At 38.6% G+C, this 26,742-nt stretch overlaps 1 protein-coding gene across 3 annotated transcripts in view; it reads right to left on the reverse strand.

The window, feature by feature from the left end:
• Positions 1-26,742, reverse strand: part of INTS4 (integrator complex subunit 4) — a 108,476-nt gene that overhangs the window by 44,681 nt on the left and 37,053 nt on the right. For 2 of the 3 annotated variants that reach the window (XM_086385761.1, XM_086385760.1), the window contains exons 5-11: positions 20,479-20,664; positions 19,767-19,817; positions 15,956-16,044; positions 14,760-14,880; positions 11,641-11,712; positions 8,824-8,998; positions 1,672-1,877 (exon numbers count right to left, since the gene is read on the reverse strand). In XM_086385761.1, the coding sequence (XP_086241887.1) occupies positions 1,672-1,877; positions 8,824-8,998; positions 11,641-11,712; positions 14,760-14,880; positions 15,956-16,044; positions 19,767-19,817; positions 20,479-20,664 (900 nt within the window). The remainder of the gene's footprint in view (positions 1-1,671; positions 1,878-8,823; positions 8,999-11,640; positions 11,713-14,759; positions 14,881-15,955; positions 16,045-19,766; positions 19,818-20,478; positions 20,665-26,742) is intronic. The other variant, XM_086385762.1, reaches the window with a different exon arrangement.

Here is a 26,742-nt window from a genome sequence, read left to right on the forward strand (position 1 = left end):
TAAGTATCTTTTAATACGTAAAATCTCTTTACATCTCACTTTTTTTACCCCTTGCAATTTCTTCCCTGTATATTTCAAGATGGTAGTTTGATTTACAGGCTTGATCAGAATCAGGTTCAATTTTTTAATAAGACCACTTCACAGGTGGCACCATGTACTTCTCGAAGCAACTATATATTTCTCCTTTGTGATATTACTAACCACTGATGATCACTGCCTAGATCTAGTAATTCATTAAAGTTGTAAAACAATGATATGTAAATTCTATCATTCTTGATTTATTAACTGGAATACTTGTACAAGAGAAACTTCCCTTTATCACCTAGCTGGTTGTCTTGAAGTTCCATTTGTATAGGAAAAGGAAGGATAAATGCTTGATTCCTTAATTTACCAGTTTTCAAAATAATGAGTTGATTACTAAGCATCTTCCAATGTGACTAATGAAGTGTTTTACTTAATTATTACAAAATCATGGGTTTCATTATATTTGCCCTTGTAATCTTAATGAGATGTTTCACCTTTGGCCAGTGAGAGACTATTTAAGTCATCTCCTGGGTCTTTTGATAAAAGCCTAGAGGTGTTTGAAAGCTAATATCTGCTTTCTGTATGACAAGGCGGTACAAGGTTATCTTGTTATGTTTCCTGCACCACACCTGGAATCAGCCATTTCTCTTCTGCATTTTGGTTACTTGTAGCAGGAAATAGGATCTCCAAAGCGCTTTTTTTTAAGTCAGGTTTATTGACATGTGTTATATTCTATAAAATTCATCCTGTTTAGTGCACACTTCCATAGTTTAACAAATCCATATAGTTATGCAACCACCATCACAATCACGATATACAACACCTGCATCACTCACTTTCCTTGTGTCCCTTTGGAGTCTACCCCTCACCCCAGTTTCTAGCGATCAACGATGCATTTTCTGTTACACTTTTGTTTTTCCCAAATGTCATATAAATGAAATCATAGAGCATGCTGCTTCTCCTGCCTGGGTACTTTCATTTAGCATAATGTATCCATGTTGTTACATATATCAGCAACTACTCCTTTTTAATTTTATTTATTCATTTTAACCAGAATGACTGGATGGGTCCTAACTGATTTTTTTTTTTTAATTTTATGTATTTATTTGGCTCTTCCCAATTCCTTGAATATATCATATCCACTTTTACCTCTGGATCCTTAAGGTACCTCTGCCTGGTACCCTTCCACCCCACTACCATCAGCGCCACTCGTTCCCAAGAAAATTCTTTATATACGTGAATCTAATATAATTTCTCCTTCTAATTTTTCTAATATAGCAAGTCAACTATACTTTCATTAAAAAAAAAAGAAAGAAAATGCCCCATTAAGTCCTACTCCTTCAAGTATCCACTACAGCATTCCTTCTTTCTTCCCTATCTCCCCAACCTTACCTCGGCTAACTCAGATTAGATACTCTGTATTCCCAGGGCATCCCATCTTTTCCTGATCATAGCAATACTAAGCTTTATTCAAATAATCCTGTTTAACAGTCAGTCTCCTCCATCATGAAGGAGCTGTGTGATCAGAAAGCAGAATTGTGCTACCTCTTCACTATTTTATCACCAATGTCTGGCAAAAAAAAGAAAAGAAAAGCAGCACTCAGTAGGTAGTGATGAAGAAATGCATAACAAACTGTGATCACTCACCTCTAACACAGCCAGGACAGTGTCAAGCTGATCCTCTCGAAGGGTGATATTGTTAGAGATTTTTCTCATGGTATGTATGGACTGTAGACGTACTTCCTCAATTTCATCATTAAACATGTCAACCAGGAAATCAAGGCACTTCTCAGCAAAAGAGGGGGAAGACTGGGCCAGCATGCAGAGCGCCTCCACAGCAGCAATGCGGACTTCTAGAGAGAAGGGAACAAACAAAACTGCACATCAAGTTAAGAACCATGGATAAAATGCAAGGACTCCTCATTCAGGCTTGTGTTTCCCCCTTTACTCCTCTCACTCTGCAAACTTTCTCTGGGAGATCTCCTCCAAGCCTGTAGATTCTGCTACTGCCTTCACATGGACCTACAAACAAGGATGCTGGTAACACAAGAACTGAGGTTCAGATCTTAAATCCACAGACATGTGATCAAGTCACATGTCTATCTCCATTAACTTAAATTTCTTGAAAACTCAGTTGTCTTATTATCTCAGTATTCCAACAACAGTACTTTTCTAAAAAGCACTTTTCAAACAGCATTATTAAGATTAAAATAGGGTCAAGTATCATTATTCTCAATCTAGAGATAAGACTCAGCAAAGTGGATAAACTTGCCTCAAAGTGAGAGCAGAGATAAGACTAGTACTCTGGTCTGCTAATTATAGACTAGTCTCATGTAGTGGTTAAGGGTACTGGCTCTGGAATGACAGAGGTCTCACAGTGAATTGCAAAAAGTAATCCATCCACTAACTTGGACGGTGATCTTGAATAAGTAACTTCACTTGACAGCACTTCAAGAGAATACTCATTTCTTACAGAGCAGTTAGGAGGAGTAAAGGACATAGTGTGGGGAAAGCACATAGCACACTGTCTGGAATGTGTTAAAGGCTCAATAAATATTAACTATGATATAGGTACAGACCTTGTAAGCACCTTGAAAACCGAGGCATCTCCCCTATCTCTTTATGTGCTCAGAACATGTAACAGTGAGGCCACTGAGTCCAGGAAGCCCTGTATTCATTCACTGACAATGCATCCTGAACATGCACTATATGCCAGGCCCTGTGCTGAGTGTTGGGATATACAGATGAGAGATGAGTAAGTTACAGTCCATGCTCACAAGACTTCCACAGATGCCTGTTTCGTTCCAATGGTTCCCACTGAGTTCTACAATAAAATGTACAGTTTCAAAAAAGCCTTCAACTGTGGTTAAACTCTCAAATATAGTCCAGTTTTTTTGTATAAGAAAGGTTTTACAGACACTTAAAAACAGAATTACTACATTAAAGAGAGATGATGACTCAGATTTTTCTTGGTACTTATTAATTCCTCCTTTTCATCAGAAGGGAAGGATTTGCTCCGCATCACAATAATATAATTTAAACATGAAATTGCTAATAATTATAAAACAAGACAGAGACGGACCCAAATATTTTAAATGCTGACCCTGCTTCCAAGGGCTTTATCGGTTATGTAGCACTGACTCATATGTAAGTCCTGCAAGTGTATCAAGGGAATCACAGAGAAACTTCTGATCAACATGAGGTAATCAGTATGACCTGACCTGATACAATTCCAAGCAGAAGCAAAGACACTTGGCTTTCTACTTTGCCATGCACAGCTCAGCTACAGGTAGCTAAAGTAACATTTCCTACTGGACTTTTTGGAATGTCGAAAATACGTAACAGTCTCCTTAAGGATCCAGGGCAGAGAAAAGGAACTAGCTTGCTCGAGAGAAAAAAAAAATTGATCCTCTGGTATCTTAACATGTGTAATGAGGTTCTAGTTTTGTTACTTACCAGCTTTGTGCTTCATACTAAAGATATACCATCTCCTAGCCACTATAGACTAGAATAGTCTACTGCATCACACAGTGATGAACGGTACAACGGAAAAGCACAGGTCCTATTAAGAAAATGCAGAAGAGGCACACAGCCTACTGAGCAGGATCACAGGCAGCATTCTGCAAAGTGACCCCTAAAATAACACCAGATGGAATGGCTGGGCCAGAAGAAAGAAAAAGGGCCTTTCTACACAGAGGAAGCACATGTAAAGGCCCAGGAAGGAGGGAGAACATGCAACAAGAGGACTGGAACTGTGTAATACTATGGATACATAGCGGCTACAGCCAACGAATTCACCTAGCAAATGTATCCCTAAGACCCTGACTGATCCAGAATTCTGTAAATATGATTAGAGAGCTGCCGTACCTGATGCTGGTTATGATCTACTCACTTTCCAAAGTTAAGTTCCTTTAATTAGACCTTAGTGACAAACTAAAAACTGTAGAAATAAACCACATAAACATTAACTGTGATTAAATTCATTTGTAGAAACTAAACAAAGCAAAACTGCTAGTAGAAACAAAATAGATTCTAGTTACCTGTCTTAGGATAAACTGGGTTTTAATAACTGGAATTCCTTACTATCTAACACTATTTAAATTTTTCATTCATATATCAAGTTCATGGGGAAAAAAAGCAGAGGCAGCTTTAATTTCCACGTATATAGAAAGCCTTATAGCAAACTGAATAGGGTAACCCAATTCTTCTATCTACTAACAGAAGAACTGTCTTTCCAAAGTAATTTTCTTGTCCTTCTAAGAAATTCTGTTCTAAGGTTATCATTTTTGTAGGCATTTTAAAGACCTTAGTTCTAATCCTCTGACACAATTTTACTGTAAAATTTGGACAATCAACATTATCTCCTTAGGTATGTTAGCCTAACTGAAAATAGGATGTTGGAGTCACTCAACTCAAAGCACTATCTGTGATATATGTGAGATGGACAGCATCACACTGTGGAAATGCTAAGAGCTTTGCAAGGGCTTCTATTACTGGTTAAAATGGAGTAACAAAGCCAGATTAATCCTTTCTGAAACAACAACTAAAAACAGAGACAAAATATATGAAACAAAAGTATTCAACACACCATATATCAGGCAGTAAAAGGGAGTGATCTCTGAGAGACAGGAAATAAATGAGGCGAGCTCTATGACTCTATCAGTTTACTGTCTGGAGAGTTTCCAGGTTGTAGGTCTCCCTGAGTTCAGAAGACAGAGCTGTGATTAGAGTTAGAGGGCAAAGTACAGAAAGGAAAGAAGTGCACAGACAGAGAAAGCTTGGGAGACCTGCAGAGGGTCCTCCTAAGTCTTCAGTCAATTTCTGATCTGTGAGGAAACTACCCAAGGCCTGAGAAAGAACCACTCGACGATTTGAGGAAACCGTCTCCTAAACTCACACATGGTCAACAAGTTTTTTCAGAAGGGTTGTTTTACTAGTGGAGAAAAATAACCCTGAGACTTAGTGCTACTCCAGTCCACCTAAAAAAGCTTAAAAATAAAACCTGAGCTAAATGCATTCTAGAACAAAGCTCAAGAATACTTACAGGAATATAACAATGCTTAGCACTCAATAAAGTAAAATTCATGGTGTCTGGCATCCAATCACAAATTACCAGGCATGGATAGAAGCAGGAAAATATAATCCATAATGAAGAGAAAACTCAACCAATCAAAACCAGCAATCACAAAAGTAATAGAGCTAGAAGACAATGACATTAGAACAGTTACTGTAAATACATTCTCTGTTGACAAAGCTACAAGAAAGATTAAACATATTAAGTAGTGACATAGAAGACACTAAAGAAAAGAAACTTAAATTCTAATCAAACTCCTAGGGATGACAATTAAAATGTCTGAGGTGAAAAATATACTAGATGGAATCAACATCAGATTAGACATCATGGAAGAAAAGATTAGATAAGACAAAACACACATTATTCAAAATGAAACAAAGAGAAAAAAGACTAAAAAGTGAAAAAAAAGAACAGACCACCTGTGAGTTGCAGGACAAACTCAGTAGCCTAATATATATGTAACTGGGAGATCCCAAAGGAGCATGGGTTCAGAAAAATATTTAAAGAAATAAAAAAATAAATAAATAAAAAAAATTAAAAAAAATAAAAAAAAAAAAGAAAAATATTTAAAGAAATAACAACCAAAGATTTTTCAAATTTGATAAAAACTACAAACCCATAGTTTGTATGGGAAACGGTGAAAACAGTGTCAGACTTTATTTTTTGGGGACTCCAAAATCACTGCAGATGGTGACTGAAGCCATGAAATTAAAAGACACTTACTCCTTGGAAGGAAAGTTATGACTAACCTACATAGCATATTCAAAAGCAGAGACATTACTTTGCCAACAAAGGTCTGTCTAGTCAAGGCTATGGTTTTTCCTGTGGTCATGCATGGATGTGAGAGTTGGACTGTGAAGAAAGCTGAGTGCCGAAGAATTAATGCTTTTGAACTGTGGTGTTGGAGAAGACTCTTGAGAGTCCCTTGGACTGCAAGGGGATCCAACCAGTCCATTCTGAAGGAGATCAGCCCTGGGTGTTCTTTGGAAGGAATGATGCTAAAGCTGAAACTCTAGTACTTTGGCCACCTCATGAGAAGTGTTGACTCATTGGAAAAGACTGTTGATGCTGGGAAGGATTAGGGCAGGAATAGAAGGGGACGACAGAGGATGAGATGGCTGGCTCGCATCACTGACTTGATGGACGTGAATCTGAGTGAACTCCGGGAGTTGGTGATGGACAGGGAGGCCTGGCGTGCTGCGATTCATAGGGTTGCAAAGAGTCGGACATGGCTGAGTGACTGAACTGAACTGAACTGAACAAACCCATAAATCCAAGAAGCTCAACAAACTCCAAGCATATGAAATATGAAGAAAATTTTACCAAGGCATATGATAATTAAATCATTTAAAACCAGTAATAAAGAGAAAGCCTTAAAAGCAGACAGTAAAAAAAGATACATTACATACAGAAAAACAGAAATTTTAAATTACAGCAGGGCTTCCCTGGTAGTCAAGTGGTTAAGAGTGCACCTTGTAATGCAGGGAACAGTGGTTCGATCCTTGGTCCAGGAAAAACCTACATGCTCTGGAACAACTAAGCCCTCAAGCTGCAATTAATGAGCCCATGTGCCTAGAGTCCATGCTTCAAAACAAGAGAAGCCACTGAAACAGGAGCCTGTGCACCACAACTAGAGAGTAGAGCCTGCTCACCACAGCTAGACAAAAGCCTGTGCACAGCACTGAAGCTCCAATAGTCAAAAATATAAATAAGTAAAAAAAAAAAAGAAAAAGACAGCAGACTTCTCAACAGAACTGAAAAACTGTGGAACAAGATCTTTAAAGGACAAAATAAATAAATAAATAAACCACTATTAATCTAGAATTGGATTCCCAGGGAAATATCTTTCAAAAATGAAATGGAATGAAACTAGAAAACTTTCTAACACCATACACAAAAATAAACTCAAAATGGATTAAAGATCTAAACATAAGACCAGAAACTATAAAACTCCTAGAGAACATAGGCAAAACACTCTCCAACATAAATCTCAGCAGGATCCTCTATGACCCACCTCCCAGAATGTTGGAAATAAAAGCAAAAATAAATAAATGGGACCTAATTAAAATTAAAAGCTTCTGCACAACAAAGGAAACTATAAGCAAGGAAAAAAGACAGCCTTCAGAATGGGAGAAAATAATAGTAAATGCAGCAACTGACAAACAACTAATCTCAAAAATATACAAGCAACTCCTGCAGCTCAATTCCAGAAAAATAAACGACCCAATCAAAAATGGGCCAAAAAACTAAATAGACATTTCTCCAAAGAAGACATACAGATGGCTAACAAACACATGAAAAGACGCTCAACATCACTCATGATCAGAGAAATGCAAATCAAAACCACAATGAGGTACCATTTCATGCCAGTCAGAATGGCTGTGATCCAAAAGTCTACAAGCAATAAATGCTGGAGAGGGTGTGGAGAAAAGGGAACCCTCTTACACCATTGGTGGGAATGCAAACTAGTACAGCTACTATGGAGAACAGTGTGGAAATTTCCTTAAAAAACTGGAAATAGAACTGCTTTATGACCCAGCAATCCCACTGCTGGGCATACACACTGAGGAAACCAGAAGGGAAAGAGACACGTGTACCCCAATGTTCATCGCAGCACTGTTTATAATAGCCAGGACATGCAAGCAACCCAGATGTCCATCAGCAGATGAATGGATAAGAAAGCTGTGCTACATATACACAATGGAGTATTACTCATCCATTAAAAAGAATACATTTGAATCAGTTCTAATGAGGTGGATGAAACTGGAGCCTATTATACAGAGTGAAGTAAGCCAGAAAGAAAAACACCAATACAGTATACTAACGCATATATATAGAATTTAGAAAGATGGTAACGATAACCCTGTATGCGAGAGAGCAAAAGAGACACTGATGTATAGAACAGTCTTTTGGACTCTGTGGGAAAGGGAGAGGGTGGGATGATTTGGGAGAATTGCACTGAGACATGTATAATATCATATATGAAACGAATCGCCAGTCCAGGTTTGATGCACAATACTGGATGCTTGGGGCTGGTGCACTGAGACGACCTAGAGGGATGGTACGGGGAGGGAGGTGGGAGAGGGGTTCAGGATGGGGAACACGTGTATACCCGTGGCGGATTCATGTTGATGTATGGCAAAACCAATATACTATTGTAAAATAATTAGCCTCCAATTAAAATAAATAAATTTATATTAAAAACAAAACAAAAATGAAATGGGACTTCCCATTTCATTTGTGGTACAGTGGATAAGAATCCTCCTGCCAATACAGGGGACACAGGTTCCATCCCTGGTCTGGGAAGATTCCACATGCCAAGGAACAACTAGGCCTGTGCATCACAATTACTAAGGCTGCTCTCCAGAGCCCTTGAGCCACAACTACTGAGCCCATGTGCTGCAAGTGCTGAAGCCTGTGTGCCTAGAGCCTGTATTCTGTGACAAGAGAAGCCACTGCAATGAGAAGCCAGGGCACTGCAACAAAGAGTAACCCCTGCTCACCGCAACTACAGAAAGCCCAAGTGCAGCAATGAAGAGCTAGCACAAGCAAAAATATGCAAATAAATAATAAAAGAATTATTTTTAAAAAATGAAGGTGAAATAAAGTCTTCACTGAGTGACTGTGAAGATCAAGTGAGACAATCTGTATCGCTCAATACAATGCCAGTGACATAGCAGTCACTCAGTAAGTGGGCACTGGTATTATTATGAAGTCATTCTTACCGTACATCTCATCTTCCAATCCATGAACAAAGGCTCCACAAGCTCCTGACTCAATCAAGTTCACAGCCCCCGTATCTATCTCTTCCTTGGGAGCATCATCTCCCCACTTCCTGCCGCTGGAAAACTCTCCCGAACTGTAAAGTTCCTTGGCACGTTCATGTGCAGTGCGTTTCCTCTGTAGAAGACAACAATTACCACTTGCTGGAGATTCATGGGAGAACAGTGAAGGTGCACACCAAGAACACGAGAAAGTGGGAAATAAAGACTGCTCTCGGGGGCTTCCCTGGTCACCTAGTGGTTAAGAATCTGCCTGTCAATGCAGAGGACATGAGTTCAATCCCTGGTCGGGGAAGATCCCACATGCCATGGAGCAACTAAGCCTGTGCACCTACTAAGCCCACACTGTAGAGCCCATAAGCCCCAGCTACTGCAGCCCACACACCTAGAGCACATGTGCCGCAACAAGAGAAGCCCCTGCTCTCCACAACTAGAGAAAGCCTGTGTAGCAATGAAGACCCAGCACAATGAAAAAATAAAAATTTTAAAGTAAATAAATAAATCTTAAAAAAAAAAACTGCTTTCTGAAAGTTAATTAAAAAAAAAACATTCAATAGTTACCAGAGCAGAGATATGCAAATTCAACTTGAAGCAAAGACAAAGACTCTCAGGTCTATCATAGCCGATAGTAATCTGATCAAAGATAGTAACTTTATTAAGGGGCTTCCCAAGTGGCTCACTTGGTAAAGAATCTGCCTGCGAATGCAGGAGCGTAGGAGACTTGGCTTCGATACTAGGGCTGGGAATATTCCTTGGAGGGGGAAATGGCTACCCACTCCTGTATTTTTGCTGGGATAATCCCATGGACAGAAGAAGCCTGGAAGTTTTACAGTCTATGGGGTCACAAAGAAGTCCAACATGGCTGAGTGACTGAAGAAACACACCCACAGCTTTATTAAAGAGAACATAAGACTATTCATCAGAGAGGTGGTTATGTTTGCCATGGCAACACAGGAAAGGGAGAACTAGAGAGGTTAAAATAATGGCAGTATCCCTCTAAGCATCATCCTGGGTAGACAATACACTAGCCCTAGAAAAGAATTTTTTTCAAACCATAGGACTATGCTTTATTTGAGCAACATTATGCTCACCAAGCAAGCCTCAAATTTACTTCCTACACAGGGTGCTTAAGGGGAGATATACTAGTTGGCTAAAGTAAATATTGAGTCTACTTGACAGTTACAGTTACCTTCATAAATGAATAAGCTGGCATTGTGCTTTATTTTTTTAATTTATTTGGGTTCACCAGGTCTTTTATATATATTTTTATTTATTTGCCTGCATTGGATCTTAGTCATGCCATGCTCGATTTTTGTTGCGGCATGTAGAATCCAGTTCCTGACAGGGTTTGAACCCTGGCCCTTGGCACTGAGAGCTCAGACTCTTATCCACTGGACCACCAGGGAAGTCCCCGGCAATCTGCTTTAGATATCAGGTTCTATGAATCTTGCTGGAGTGAGACCACACCCTCCCAGCTGATGATCTCAAAGGCACTGATGAAATATAGCACCTGAGCCTACAGGGATGTGGTTCGGACCCATGTGTGGTTTGCAATGTATCTTAGGAATCCCTGAATTACCCATCCCTCATCATTCACCAGAGCATGTCCTTCTTTGCACTTCCACTCCAGTATACACAAAGAACACTGAAGCAATTACTGACCGCAAATGAAGGGAATGCCCTTCAAGAAAGCCATATGGCAATGTTTCATGAAGCAAAGATATCAACTCTTCAACCATTCCTAAGAATTTATCTTATGGAATAAATCAAAAGAAGAAAAGATCTAAAAAATCCATGGAGATAACACTCTCTATATGATTTATAATGGTGGAAAAATTTAGGAGAAACTATAAATGTATAACAAAGGGCTACAAAATGATGATCCATCTACTTAATGGGATATTACACTATCAGTAAAAACCTAACAAAATGAAAACAGCATGTAGTGGTAAAGGTAAAAAGTAGACTACAAAATTATCTGTATATAATGATTCCATGTTTAAAACATGCATAAGAAACAGCTGAAGACAAATACCTCAAAACAATGTGTTAAGAGTAGTGGGAATATGGGTAAACTGTTTCCCTTTTCCCTCTACTTGTCAAAGATTCTGATTCCTTATTAACACTTTTATAATTTAAAACTTAAGATACTGACAATAAATGAGCCTATCATATTTTCAGACTCATATCTGTTCCTGACAACTATGTCAGAGAACCATCAGTTAGTTTAAGGGCATTCTGTTACTGTTCAGAGTAACAGGATGCTGCTACTGAATTCTCATGTAAATTCTTCCAAGAGCATTGCTATTGAAAGGAGTTCTAAGATGTCATACAATCTAATAAAATAAGACCAGACCGTTGTAGTTTCTAAAAGAGAAAGTTAATCTTGCCTCTTCTTTATAAAACACAACCTGTGAAAAGTATCTCATTAAGATAATTTAAAATGTAATGAAGTTATTTGTGATTTGGGTCAAGTTACTAAGAATTTGCAGGAGGGCAGAGCAACCCACTCCAGTGTTCTTGCCTGGAGAATCCCAAGGACAGAGGAGCCTGGCAGGCTACAGTCTACAGGATTGCACAGAGTTGGTCACAACTGAAGCAACTTAGCACCCAGCACTAAGATTTTAAATTAAAATGTAATCTAGTCACCCTACATTAACAAATTCATGGGCTGTAAAATTGAATCAACACAACCTGACATACAGTTCCACTGATTTTGGTTTCAGAAACCCAGTTTAAACAACAAAGAATTCAAGTTACCCTCAGATCTGACATCAGCTTCTTGTCAAGCGTCTGTTCCAAGAAATGAGAACTGACTTGCTCCATAGAGCCCTATAAAAAAGAAGAATCCAGAGCAAATTAAACAACTATTAAGACCTAAATATTATCTTAAAATTGAGTTTGCTGCCAACTTAAGAGCATAAAGATAACATTATTCTTGATAGTAAACATCCCTATGGGTTTTGAATCATCAGGAAAATAATAAAACCATTAGCAGCAGCAGCACCTATATAGAGCTACTAGGTGTCATGCATTGCTCTAAGTGCTTTATACACATATTAACTCATGTAATACTCACTACAACTCTACAAAGTAAATACTATTATTAGTCACAACTTATATAAGGGGGAAAGAAAGCACAAAAAGATGAAGCAATTCATTCAAGGTGACAAAGAGCGTAAATTATAGAGCTGGGCTATAAACCCAGGCTCCAGAATCCTTTGCCTTAACTACTACTTTGCTTTTCATTGCATTCTATTCATTCATTTGTCCATTCATTCCTTAAACAAATACATATTTAGCAACCATTTCTTTATATGCCTAGAGTTACCAGGAAGAAGAATACAAATACAAAAAGACACCAATTCTGCACTCAACAATTTCACATACTAGTGAGGAAAATTGATAAGAGATTAACCGCATTATGGTATGAAATTTTATAAAATATCTGAAAGTTTTCATCCTGCTGTAAGTCAAGCAGAATGGACTCTATTCGCTTTTTGTACATGGACTTAAGTCTAAAGCCTTATCATTTCATTTATGTTCTTGAAAGCCTGGCTTCTGCTTTCCTCTAGAGCTTACTCTTGTCACACATCACCCAAGCTGAACACTCCCTCTTACCAAAACATACCAAACTGCTGTGGTTTAACATGATATTGTAGTTTAGTATGATATTATAGTTGAGTATGATGTTAGTATGCATGATAGTGTACTCCTATATTTCTGCTCACATTTTCTCCTTCCCTACTTCTTTACCTAGCTAACCCATACTCACCTTTCAAAGTCAGCTAAGAAATTACCTCCTCCAAGAAGCTTTCTGCACATGTGTTAGATGCTCTTTCCTAGAAGTACCAATATTATAACTGATTGACTGCCTATGTCAATCGACCTGACCATCCACTCTTTTGAAGACACACATTATGCTCAGTTTGTTGAATTAATGAACATGTAGTCTGAAGACTAAATACAGTTTACTGATTATGGGTTTGTCTACTCAAGAGTTGGAGCAGCGGAGTTTACCTCTTAGCTTGTACAGAGGAACTAGTAAACCAGCAGGACCTAAGCTGTACAACCACAGCTTCCAATACATAACTGGACCCCCACTAGGAAGGAATTCTACATGGGCTTTAGAGCATCAAGTATCATTACTACCTATGTGGCCTTGGAAAAATTATACTTTCCTAAACCCTTTAGATTTATTATTTATAAAATGAATAATATAATATCTACCTCAAAGAGTTTAAAAGAACTAAAAATTATTTGCAAAAAGTGAATATATATGAGTGTAAGTATGTAGGCATCTATTCACGTGTGCTTGTGTATAAGGAAGTGGGTGTATATGCATGTGTATATGAATATGCTTTTGTGACTAAAAGCTTAGTAGGCTAGGAACTCAATAAACGGTAACAATTATTATTATTAGCAAAATTAGACTAATAATTACTTTTGAAGTATAAACATAATTACGTAATTTAGAGTTGTTTGGATTTGAAATTACTGAAATAACATAAAGCACTTGACTCAAACTAGAGTCTAAGTGAAAACCTTTTCTGCTCACCACTGCAATTCATTATTCATATAGCTTTATATACACAACACCAAAAATTTGAATGACTCTGTTTTAAGGATTACTTTTCTAACCTGCCTACTCAGATGACAATATATCATTGAATTATTCCTCTTAAACATCCCCTCACACACACTATAACACACTGCAGATGCTCAGTACATGTTGAATGAAAGAATCTGATGAATGACTGAATAGTTCTGAATGTTAAAATATCCACAAATCAAAACAATGCTTTAAAATGTGAATTCAAAAATAAAATCACTAAAAGCTGGCTTCTTTATTATGGACAAGCAACACAATATATAAGCAGGAAAAAATGAAATCATCCAAATTCTTTATTTTTCCACAAAAATGCTTCACAAACGTCTTAGCAGTTACCCCCAAAATACTGATCAAAGGACAAGGGCTATCACTATATTGTGTCCAGTACAGTCAGGCCCAAACTTTTTAGCCAACAATCTTACTAAGACTGGCAGAGTTGGAGGCCCTCAAAAGAGAAGTGAGCAAAAAGAATTTTAGGCTTTCTTGCTGTGACACTAATATAAATTTTTATAGATGGTTATATATATGTTTATATATTATAACCACCCCACTACCTTGCATAGGGCAGTATTTTACAATTTATACACATTTTCACAGAAAGGATCTCATTTGAGTATCATGACAGCCCTGTGGGGTAAACCTGAGAAATATTATAAGCCACTTGACAGATACAGATGAAGAAACTGAGGCTAAGACTAAGTGACATGTCCAAGACAACACAGGTATAAAATAAACCTCAGTATTACACCAACACTCCTTCTGTAAAACAGTTCTATCTCTGAAAAGTTAAAAAAAATTTTTTATAAATGTACCAGGATCCCCAAAGGCACAACAGTAGGAAAGAGCGAGGCTAAAAGTCAGATTAGCATCTGAATCTCCTAGAACTTCCTATCTGTCTAAGTCAAATATTTACTTAGGCTCTCAGAGAAAAATGAGATAAGAATAGTAAGAATAAATGAGATAATCTAAGTGGCCTTATGGCAAAGCATGTAGGCCATACCAGGTGCTTAGAAACAGTAGCAGTTATTTTTACTATTATGTTCCTTTTCCTCTAGGCTTTGGCTGTCTAATATGCTAAAGAGATTAAATAGGATTATCTTTAAAATTCTTTCTAGTTCTAAAAGACTATGGGAAAATGAGCCTTTTCTTTCTATTTTAAGAAACATGAAGCTTTATAAAAGTGTATTCCACTTGTCCCTATCTAGCTTCTCAAAATGTCTGTACAAGTGTAACAGGTAATATGTTCATTAAAGAAGACGCAACTTACCAATAGCTTTGCAGCTTGAACTCGAACCATCCAGGAGCCATCACTGACCATGTGACAAATTTTTCCAAACGCATCATCAACTAAGCGAATTTCTTCATTAGAAGAAGGGATTGGGACAATGCTATATTAAAAGAAACCAAAAGTGACAAAACATGAACCTAAAATTACAGGTTCAAAAAACTGAGAATGACCAGTGACAACTGACACGCAAATAGAAATAACTGAATAATTCAAATCCTAGAATGACGAAATACATTTCAGAGTAAACAAATCTCTCTAGGATTTCTTTATTTTTATTTGCACTGCAAATTTTTGTCTTAGATAAAAAGTATTTCACAGCAAAAATTCAAAGATTTATGAGATACCAAAAACAGCTACCACATTTTATATCTTTAAGTTTAAACCAGTATAAAACATACTTACATATCTGGTCCTAAATGAAAAGACAATTTCCAGATAGTAGTCTTTTTTGGGGGGGTGAGGGGTCTATAGCTTTATTAACTCATTCTGCTTTTCCAATTTCAATGCGTTTAATGAGGAAGAAAAAAACACTGCTTTTTCCTATAAAAGGAGTTCTTCTATGAAACAGAATAAATAATACCTATTTCTCCACCTCAAAGAATCACTATGAGAATAAATTATTTAATTATTGTGGAAAAAAAGGTTTTTTTTAACCAAACTGCACAGCTTATGGGATTCTAATTCCCTCGATCAGAGATTGAACCCAGGTCCCAGCAGTGAAAGGGCCAAGTCCTAACCACTGGACAACCAGGGAATTCCCTATGAAAATATTTTTAACCAGGGCAACAGTACATAAAGGATCATTATTCCCAAACTTACCTGGTATCTTTAGCTGACTTTTGTATTAACTAAAATGGGCTCCAAAGCATTTTAAAGACTTTTTTAAGGGGTGGGCAGAGGTGGAGGAGATAGCATTTGAGAACAGCCATCCATCTCTTCATCTATAGTTGAGGAAGCTGGGACCCAGAGAGGTGAAGTATCTTTCCTAACATACACAGAAAGTTCAAGGCAGAGCTGAAAGGCAAGGCCCAGGCATCCTCATTTTCAGGATCCATGCTTTTTTCCTATTCCACGCTGCCTTCCAACATTCCTTTTCTGGAGGTGGGCTTTTTACATAGTGGGAGGAAAGAAAATGGCTTAGCAATGAACAAAAGCTGGCTGACACCCACACTGACCTTTCAGGATAGAGTTGACTGACAACCCAGATGAGCTGGACTGCAGCACTGCGCACTTGTTCATAGTCATCAGAGAGCAGCTTACAAGCCTGCAAACAAGGATTCCAGAAGTCTGTTAGTTCCATGTCCTCCCAGGTGACGTTCAAACCACTTTCAAAATGAAGATAAAGTGGCTGGACCAGGATGCCAATCAAAATATGTACATATGGTTTAACTTCTTCAACCTTTGCACAGTAAAAAATTGTTTTGTGTACCCTCCCACCCCATGTCTGAAAGGAGAACCACAGACTGACAGCCCAAAAGCCAACTAGAATAGCATCAATCCTAGCAAAGCTTGGTCCAACCCCACAGTGCTACCCTTACAGGCTCAAACACCAAAGATGAGTTTTTCCCCTACGTGTAAATTCAGAGCACAAATTTCTGACTGACAGTCCATCTGAAAACTCAAGCACTCTAAATAAATGTACAATTTTAATGCCAAATTAAATGTACAATTTGGCAGCTTTTGGCTAAACTGCCAAAAAGAGGCCAAATTTTCCTGTTTTACTTTGGTCTGAAATGGAATATCCCTACTCCACCCACAGTCATAGCAACACCTTAGACTGCAACAACAGCCAGAACTACAGCTTTTGAAACTTTAAAATCTTATATTCCATGCTCTGACTATAACATGCTACTCTATCGGTTCTTCCAAGGTCATAACTTACCCATCATACCTGCTCTTCATCCCACTTGAACTAACTATCTCTTTAAGCAAGGTCTCTCAACCTTGCTACTATCGACATTTTGGATTGGATTAATTCTTTGTTGTGAGGGGCTGACCTGTGCAATACATTTAGCAGCATCCCTGGGCCTCTAGCCATTAGACAGTCATAGTACCGCACCCTCTTCCTCTCCCCAGCAACTGCAATACTCAAAAATACCTTAAAAAAAAAAAAAAAAAACTTCTACACTAAAGAATCAATGCAGGAGATATGGGTTTGATCCCTGATCCAGTAAGATCCTACGTGCCACGGAGCCATGAAGTCCAGTGCACCACAACTATTGAGCCTGCGCTGTGGAGTCCAGGAGCCGCAAATACTGAAGCCCACAGGCCCTAGAGCCCATGCTCTGCAACAAGAGAAGCCACTGCAATGAGGAGTCCGTGCACCGCAATTAGCAAGTAGCACCTGCTCACTGCAACTAGAGAAAATTCCACGCAGAAACGAAGGCCCAGCACAGCCAAAAATAAATAAATAAAATTATTAGAATAAAAAATACCTCCACACATCACCAAATACTCCCTGGGGGGCAAAATTACCTTGGTTGAAAACCACTGCTTTAATTCCATCTTTTCTCTCCAAATAAATCGCCTTCTCTTTGCTCTGTACTCTTTCCTACTTCGGTCTCCTGACAGCACTGCCTGCATCATCACACAGGATCCCCTCAAGACTTGTGCTACAGCTGCTCCACGAACCTAAGACTTCCTAAGGGCAGAAGAACACTGGCAAAGACCACACTCTCTAGGGGATGGGTAACTCATGATATCAAACCTTATTAGCTGTACTCTGAAATCTCTTACACTCTGGCTTTCAACTTCCATTTCCCAAGGCAGCTTTTCTTAACCTTCCCCTCAGGACTTCTATCCCACTACTAGCCATCAGGCAATCGGTATATCTTAGAAAAATCAAGGTTATCATGCACAAACCCACTCAGCTACTCCATACCAGTTATAAGCTCATTTATTCCTGTATTCTCCCACATCTTGTTTTCTCAATAGCTGAGCTCTAGTTCCTAATCCTATTTTTGCTATGAATCCCATCACTTCCTCACATGACCATCCCTTACCATCCTCCAAAAAGATCTTCCTTGTGATTCTCTAAGATAGCATCCTATTGCTTTACCTCACAGCAATACTCATATGCTATAACTGTGCTTGCTTATTTATTAACTGCCGTCTTATCTACAAGAACGGGAAGGGCACAGGTCCCATCTAACATGCTTGGCATTACACAGCCAGCATTAGGTTCTCAATAACATCTGTTGATGAATCAGCTCATGAATCTGATTTTCTGCCTCAAGGAACTTACTCTATCATTTACTCCCCTTTGCCTCCTTCATCATAACACTTGCTGTCATTGCTGTTTAGTTGCTAAGTTGCATCTGACTCTTTTGTGACCCCATGGCCTATAGTCCATCAGGCTCCTCTGTCCATTGGGTTTCCTAGGCAAGAATACTGGAGTGGGTTACCATTTCCTTCTCCAGGGGATCTTCCTGACCCAGGAATATAACCCAAGTCTCCTACATTGGCAGGCAGATTCTTTACCACTGAGTCACCAGGGAAGACCACCATAATACTAGCTCTCCCAAAACACTAGCTCTCTCTCCAACATATAAATATACTTAGCAACTATCTTTAAAATACAACAACAACAACAAAAAACCCTTAATCCTATGCTCCCTTCTGCCAGCTTCCACCCCACTTTCCCATCAGTCAAGTGTCTTCACTCATAGTCAATAATCACATTAAACTGGCTCACCTCAACAGACCCTGATCTGGCGCTCCCCAATCCCACCACTCTACTAAAACTGCTCTCTTTAAAAACTCACTAATGGCCACTTTGTTGCTTAGTCCAATGACCAGATTTCAGCCCTATCCTAAATACCCTTTCACAAGCATTTTAACACTGCTGACTACGAGAATGCCCTACTGCCTCTTCCGGAATATGCTTTTCCTCCTCCCCCATCAAGCTGCTCCTCAGTTCCATTCTAGGGCTCCTTTCTTAAATGTCTGGCCTTGCCCCTGGCTCCATCCTTCATTTCTTCTGATTTTCTTCCTCTCCCTGGATACTGATGACTCCAAATATCCACCTCCAGCTCTGATCTTTCCTGAGTTCCAGACCTGAAATCCTCCTCATGAGTATCCCATCAACCTCTCAAAGTCAACATAATCCAAAGGGAACTCAGTATGGTAACTACTGCTGCCTCACATCTCAGAACCTCCCCCAGCATTCCACCCTCACTCTCTCGAGGCCCACAGCATCGCTTGCCTAATTAACCAACACAGTCTTAGGTCACTAAACACCTGAATCATCTGACTCTTCTTCCTCTGTATCTTTACAAGTTTCCTTTAATTATTTGGCTTCCCACACAGTTTTCCTATAGGTCACACCATCATAACCATTCTGAATTCATTCTACTTCATTTGTAAAAGAACATATTTGGTTTACACAGCAGTCATAGTGGCTGGGTTTATTATCAGCTACTGCTAAAGGCTTAAAACCACTCGATAGGCTAACAAAAACTGGACTCTGAGCCTGGATTTAGACTTCTTTTCTCTGGATACATCCAATTATTCTACAAGAGTAACTGTAAGGCCTTTTAGTTAGGCACTCAATCAGCTTGTCCTAATGATACTGTAACTTTATTGTGCTTTTCCTTATCAATGCTACAATAATCATGTGATATCTTTTCATCTGATCCCATGGTCGTGGTCATCCTCCTCCAGAAACACTCCAGTTTCTCAAGCGTGGTGCCCAGAATTGACTTCAGGTTTGAAGTTCTTACTCTGAACTCTGTTTTGTATACTCTGGGATTCATACTCAGCTACCGAAGTCCTCCTAAATGTCCTCCTCACACGTACTAGTGCTATTCATTACACATCCCCCATTCTCTTCTTAGAATGTATGTTGCGGATACACCATGACAATTAATACTGCCACTGTTAGCCAGATGAAGCTCTATGTTTTCAAATTCTGACAACCACTGTGACCCCTCTCAATTTCACCATACCTTCACCTCCCTCCTTTCAGACAGCAAGCATTTAAGGTACCTGATTGTAAATTGTTTGGTGTAACTTCAGTCCTCTTTCATGCAGCTGCAACTAGACAATAAAGATACAGTTTAAGTACTGGGGAGGGGGGAGTCAATATTTCCAAAGTCTCCCCTCAATCTCACATATTTTTCCCCATCACATCCCATTTACATGGTTCCCTTTGGCCAAAGTCAGTGCTATATAAATAAGAAATCTGAAACCTGGGCTTTTCTATAGAAACACTCAAATGCTTACTAAATCTAACCCATGGGCTGTCCCAAGGGGATACCAGGAAAAATATGAAATAATGATAAGGAGGCTGAGGAAGAAATGGTTGACACCATCTCTCCCTAAGGAGCACTCCTCCCCATAACTTTCACCTATACTCCTGAAATACAAGGGTACAACATGTACCTATTGTACCACAGTACCAAGTAACATCCCTCCCATGGACCTGGGATACAAGCTCTACCTTCCAGGTTTCAGAAATGCAGGTAAAAGCTACCAGAGAAGCCTACAAGATAAGCAACTGTTATAAAGGAATGTGTGTCTTTGAGTTCTGTAATGCCACCAACACCTTCCTGAAAGTGTGGATAAAGTGTATCCTGGGGGGATTCAGAATGTATCTATCCAAGGTGGCATTAGCCATTAACTTAAAAAAAAAAAATGAAAAAAGAAAAGTACAAATAAAAAAAAACGGACTCCATTTAGTTTCCATCATCATGTTTACCATGGCTTTTATAGCTGCTGTTCTGACACGTGGGTCCTGATCATTAAAGTAATCCCCTATAATCTTCTGAACATCTCTGACAGCTAGGCCTTCTGCATCTTTTGTGACATTTTTCTCCAAAGAACCAAGATTGCCAAGTAACTGCAGACACTTATTTCTTACACCATGAGAGGTATCTGTCAGGTGCTATGAAAAGAGAGAACAAAAGGACATGATTAAGATATCTTAAAAATAAACAAAAAGCAGAAACAAAAGCACTGCATCAACTTTAGGAATGACTTCAAACAATACATTCTCACTAGTCAGGTCTCATGTTTTCTTTTTTTATCTCTGGGGGTGGGGGTGAGTGGGGGTTGTTTGTTTTGGTCATGCTGTGTAGTCTGTGGGATCTTAGTTCCTCCACCAAAGATCAAACCCAGGCTCCAGCAGTGAAAATGCCGAATCCTAACCACTGGACTCCCAGTGAATTCCCTTCATGTTTTTCGAGCATATGTCTTCCAAAAAGAATCATGAGTTCTAAAGACTCCCAGTTATTCAACATCATACTCCCAACAGCAAGCACCTGGCCTTGGAAAGAATAGGTTACTTTAAATGTGACCCCTTAAACTGCATTTTATTTACTATCAAATCTAAAAACAGAACAAAAATTTTTAAATTTTAATATTCATACAGAAATATGCAAAAATATTAAATGTACAGTTCAATAAATTTTCACAAAACACACACAAATAAGCATCTAGATAAAGAAGTAAACATGAAAAACGCTCATGTCCCATCCCAGTAACTACTCTACCACCATCAAAAACAGCCACCATCACCAAAGCAATCTTGAGAAAAAAGAACAAAGTTGGAGGAATCATGCTCCCTGCCTTTAGACTACACTACAAAGCTTCCATGATCAAAACAGTATATTAACGGCACAAAAACAGTCACAGAGATCAAGGGAACAGAAGGGAGAGGCAAGAAATAAACGCACAGACTTACGGTCAATTAACCTACAACAAAGGAAGAAAGAATATACAGTGGGGAAAGGGCAGCCTCTTCAATAAGTGGTGCTGGGGAAACTGTACAGCTACATGTAAAAGGATGAAATCAGAACATTTTCTCATACCATATACAAAAGTAAACTCAAAATGGATTAAAAACGTAAACATAAGACCAGAAACTATAAAACTCCCAGAAGAAAATACAGGCGGAACACTCTTTGACATAAATCACAGCTTTTGTTGTTGTTGTTGTTGGATCTCTCTCTCCCAAGGCAAAGGAAACAAAAGCAACAATAAACAAATAGGACCTAACTAAACTTAAGAGCCTTTGCACAGCAAGGGAAACCACTGACAAAACAAAAAAACAACCAAGTAAATGGGAGAAAACATTTGTGAATAGTAAACAGTTTATATACCTCAATATCAAAAACAAACAAACAAAAAACCCAAACAGCCTGATACAAACTGAGCAGAAGACCTGAAGAGACGTTTTTCCAAAGACCTACAAATGGTCAATAGGCACATGAAAAGATGCTCAACATAGCTAACTATCAGAGGCAAGCAAATCAAAACCATCATGAAATATCACCTCACATTTCTCAGAATGGCGATCATCAAAAAGAATACAAATAACAAATGTTATCGAGGATGTGGATTAACAGGAACCCTTGTACACTATTGGTGGGAATGAAAATTGGCGCACCCACTATGGAAAACAGTATTTTTCAAAAAATTAAAAATAGAACTACCGTATGATCCAGTGATTCCATTCCTGTGTAAATAGCTGAAGAAAACAAAAACACATCTTGGAAAAGACACATGCATCCAATGTTCACAGCAGCATTAGTTATAAGAGCCAAGATATGGAAGCAATTCCAAGTGTCCATCAACAGAAAAATGGAAAAAGAAGACCCAGTGCATGTGTTTGTGTGCATACATATATACACACACAATGAATACACACAAACACATATACACACAATGGGATATTACTCAACTGTAAGAAAGAACAAAATTTTGCCATTTGCAACAACAACATGGATGATCTTTGAGGGTATTATGCTTAGTGAAATAAGTCACACAGAGAAAGACAAATATTGGATATTATTGCTTATAATGAAATCTTTAAAAAAAAAAAAACAAATATAACAAAACAGAAACAGACTTCAGATAGAGAGCAAATTAGTGGGAATCAATGGGAAGAAAAGGAGAAGCAAAATAGGAGTATGGGATTAAGAAGTATGAACTGCTACGTAAAAAATGAATAAGCTACAAAGACAAAGTGAAAGTTGCTCAGTCGTGTCTAACTTTTTGTGACCCCATGTATTATACAGTCCATGGAATTCTCCAGGCCAGGATATTGCAGTGGGTAGCCGTTCCCTTCTCCAGTGGATCTTCCTGACCCAGGAATCAAACTGGGTCTCCTGCATTGCAGGTGAATTCATTACCAGGTGAGATACCAGGGAAGCCATAGCTAATATAAGGATAACTAACAAAAGAAAGGGACTTCCCAGGTGGGGCTACTGGTAAAGAACCTGCCTGTCAATGCAGGAGACATAAGAGATGCTGGTTCAATCCCTGGGTGGGGAAGATCCCCTGGAGGAGGGCATGGCAATCTTGCCTAGGAAATCCCATGGACAGAGGAGCCTGGTGGGTTACAGTCCATGGGGTTGCAAATAGTTGGACCCAACTGAAGCAACTTAGCACAAACACACACAACAGAAGCAGAAGAGATTAAGAAGAGGTGGCAAAAATACACAGAAGAACTTCACAAAAAAGGTCTTAATGACCTCCATAACTACTATTGTGTGGTCACACATCTAGAGCCAGACACCCTGGAGTGTGAAGTCAAGTGGGCCTTTGGAAGCATCACTACCAACAAAGCTAGTGGAGGTGATGGAATTCCAGCTGAGTTATTTCAAATTCTAAAAGATGATTCTGTAAAAGTGTTGCACTCAATATGCCAGCAAATTTGGAAAACTCAGCAGTGGCCACAGGACTGGAAAACGTCAATCTGCAATCCCAAAGAAAGGCAATGCTAAAGAATGCTCAAACTATCATACAACTGCACTCATTTCACATGCTAGGCAAGGTAATGTCCAAAATCCTTCAAGCTAGGCTTCAAAAGTATGTGAACCAAGAACTTTCAGATGTTCAAGCTGGGTTTAGGAAAGGCACAAAAATTAGAGACCAAGTTGCCAATATCATTCGGATGACAGAAAAAGCAAGGGAATTAAAAAAAAAATCTACTTCTGGTTCATTGACTACACTAAAGCCTTTGTGTGGATCACAACAAACTATGGAAAATTCTTAAAGAGATAGGAATACCAGATCACCTTACCTGTCTCCTGAGAAACCTGTATGCAGGACAAGAAGCAACAGTTATGACTGGACATGGAACAATGGATTGGTTTAAAATCGGGAAAGGAATACATCAAGGCTGTATACTATCACCTTGCTTATTGAACTTATATGCAGAGTACATCATGCAAAATGCCAAGCTAGATGACTCACAAGCTGGAATCAAGATAGCCAGGAGAAATATTAACAAACTCAGATATGCAGATGATATCACTCTAATGGCAGAAAGTGAAGAGGAACTAAAGAGCTTCTTGATGAGGGTGAAAAAGGACAGTGAAAAAGCTGGCTTAAAACTCACCTTTCAAAAAACTAAGATCATGGCATCCATCACTTTATGGCAAACAGAAGGGGGGAAAGTGAAAAAGGTAACAGATTTTATTTTCTTGGGCTCCAAAACCAGTGTTGACAGTAACTGCAGCCATGAAATTAGAAGATGCTTGCTCCCTGGAAGAAAAGCTATGACAAACCTGCTGCTGCTGCTGCTGCTGAGTCGCTTCAGTCATGTCCGACTCTGTGCGAGCCCAGAGACGGCAGCCCACCAGGATGCCCCGTCCCTGGGATTCTCCAGGCAAGAACACCAGAGTGGGTTGCCATATCCTTCTCCAATGCATGAAAGTGAAAAGTGAAAAGTGAAAGTGAAGTCGCTCAGTCGTGTCCAACCCTCAGAGACCCCATGGACTGCAGCCCACCAGGCTCCTCCATCCATGGGATTTTCCAGGCAAGAGTACTGGAGTGGGGTGCCAGTGCCTTCTCCAATGACAAACCTAGACAGCATATTAAGAAGCAGAGACATCACTTTGCCAAAAAAGGTCCCTATAGTCAAAGCTATGGTTTTTCCAGTAGTCATGTATGGATGTGAGAGTTGGACTATAAAGAAAGCTGAGTGCCAAAGAATTGATGCTTTTGAACTCTGGTGCTAGAGAAGACTGTTGAGAGCCCCTTGGACTGCAAGGAGATCCAACCAGTCCATCCCAAAGGAAATCAGTCCCGAATATTCATTGGAAGGACTGATGCTGAAGCTGAAGCTCCAATACTTTGGCCACCTGATGTAAAGAGCTGACTCATTAGGAAAGACCCTCATGCTGGGAAAGACTGAGGGCAGGAGAAGGGTATGACATAGGAAGAGATGGTTGGATGGCATCACTGACTCAATGGACATGAGTTTGAGCAAACTCTAGAAGATGGTGAAGGACAAGGAAGCCTGGCATGAGGCAGTTCACATGGGGTCACAAATAGTCAGACATGACTTAGTGACTGAACAGCAACAACCAACTATAAAAATACTGAATCACTGTGTTGTATACCTGAAACTAATATAATACTGTAAATCAATTATAATATTGAGATAAACTAATGCAGTATTAAAAAACTAAAGTAACCATTATCTTGACTTCTAACACAAAATTCTGCCTAGTTTTATAATTTGTAAAATCAACTAGTGCTACGCTTCCTTTGCTTACTATTATGCTGGTGAGAATCATCCACAGTATGGCATCGAGCAATGGTTGATTCACTCTCATTACTATAAGTATTCCATTTGTGTATACACCATAATCCATTTATCTTTTCTACTGTTGATAGATATTTGGGCTATTTCCAGTTTTGCATTATTATAAATATAATGTTACTATAATTATTCTTAATGTGGTTTTTGATATACTTTTTCACACATCTGTTGAATACATAGTTGGAAGTGAAACTGCTGGGTCACAGAAAACGTATATGTTCAGCTTAAGAAGATACTGCCAAATACTATTCCAAAGTGGTTGTACTAATTTAACTAATTTACACTTTCACCAGTCATATGTAAATGTTCCAGATATGATACACCTCTGTCAACACTTAGTACTGTCGATCTTTTTTTAGCACTTCTCATCATTCCACTGCTACTGAAATAAACTATTTGCATAATGCAGTAACAGGAACTGAAAAGACTTTAGTGAAATGACTAGTCTCAAAACTAGGCAAGAAATAATGTAAGAAGAAGTTGGGACATGTGCCAAAAAGCAAGAAAATATCAAGGACTAATTGAGTCAGATAAAAAAGACAAAGAAATCAATCTGTATGGGTTCCCACTGTCAACATTTATATCAAAAGTAAACAATCAAACAAATCCAGAATGTGGGATATTCGACAAGACCAACAATCTGGTTTTGTCAATAAAACTGTGGTATTTAAAGAAAAAAAAAATGGGCCACTGATATTGATTAAAAGAAATTTAAGAGACTTTCCAAATATATGCTAAACCAAAAAAAAAAAACTATAAAAAGATATTTAATGCAGTTAAGAAAGTTTTAATATGAATTGGTATGAGATGATGTGGAACAGGCTATATTAAAAAATATCAGTTATTATTAGTTAGAGATACATACTGAACAATGTATGATTTAAATAACATATCAGGGATTTACTTTAAAATATTACAGCAGATTACAACAGAAAGTGAGAGAAAAAACAGATGAAAAAGACTGCAAAATAAAAATAATTGTCAAATTTATACCAAAAACTGCAAAGAATAATTTGAAATTTTCCATATTATAAAATATATATAAATTGAAAAAAAAAAGACCTAGCTTCAAATTTCAGTTCTGACTCTATATGTGTACCACTGATCAAGTCACTAGACCTCTCAAGAGTCTAAGTTTCCTCATTTATAGAGAAGGAATAATAGTATTCCCTGGTGGTCCAGTGGTTAAGAATCTACCTTGCAATGCAAAGGACATGGGTTCGATCCCTGGTCAGGGAACTAAGATCCCACACACCAAGGGGGAATTAAGCCCGTGTACCACAACTATCAAGACTAGACGCCACAAGGATAGGTTCCACGTGCAGCAACAAAAATATCCCACCTGCCTCAACTAAGACCCAACACAACCATATAAACAATTAAAAAAAAAAAGAATCCATCTGTCAATGC

Source organism: Bos grunniens, chromosome 29, assembly GCF_055505025.1.
Source record: "Bos grunniens cultivar Pamir isolate PY7600 chromosome 29, Bosgru_T2T1.0, whole genome shotgun sequence".
In the NCBI taxonomy this organism is placed as follows: domain Eukaryota; kingdom Metazoa; phylum Chordata; class Mammalia; order Artiodactyla; family Bovidae; genus Bos; species Bos grunniens.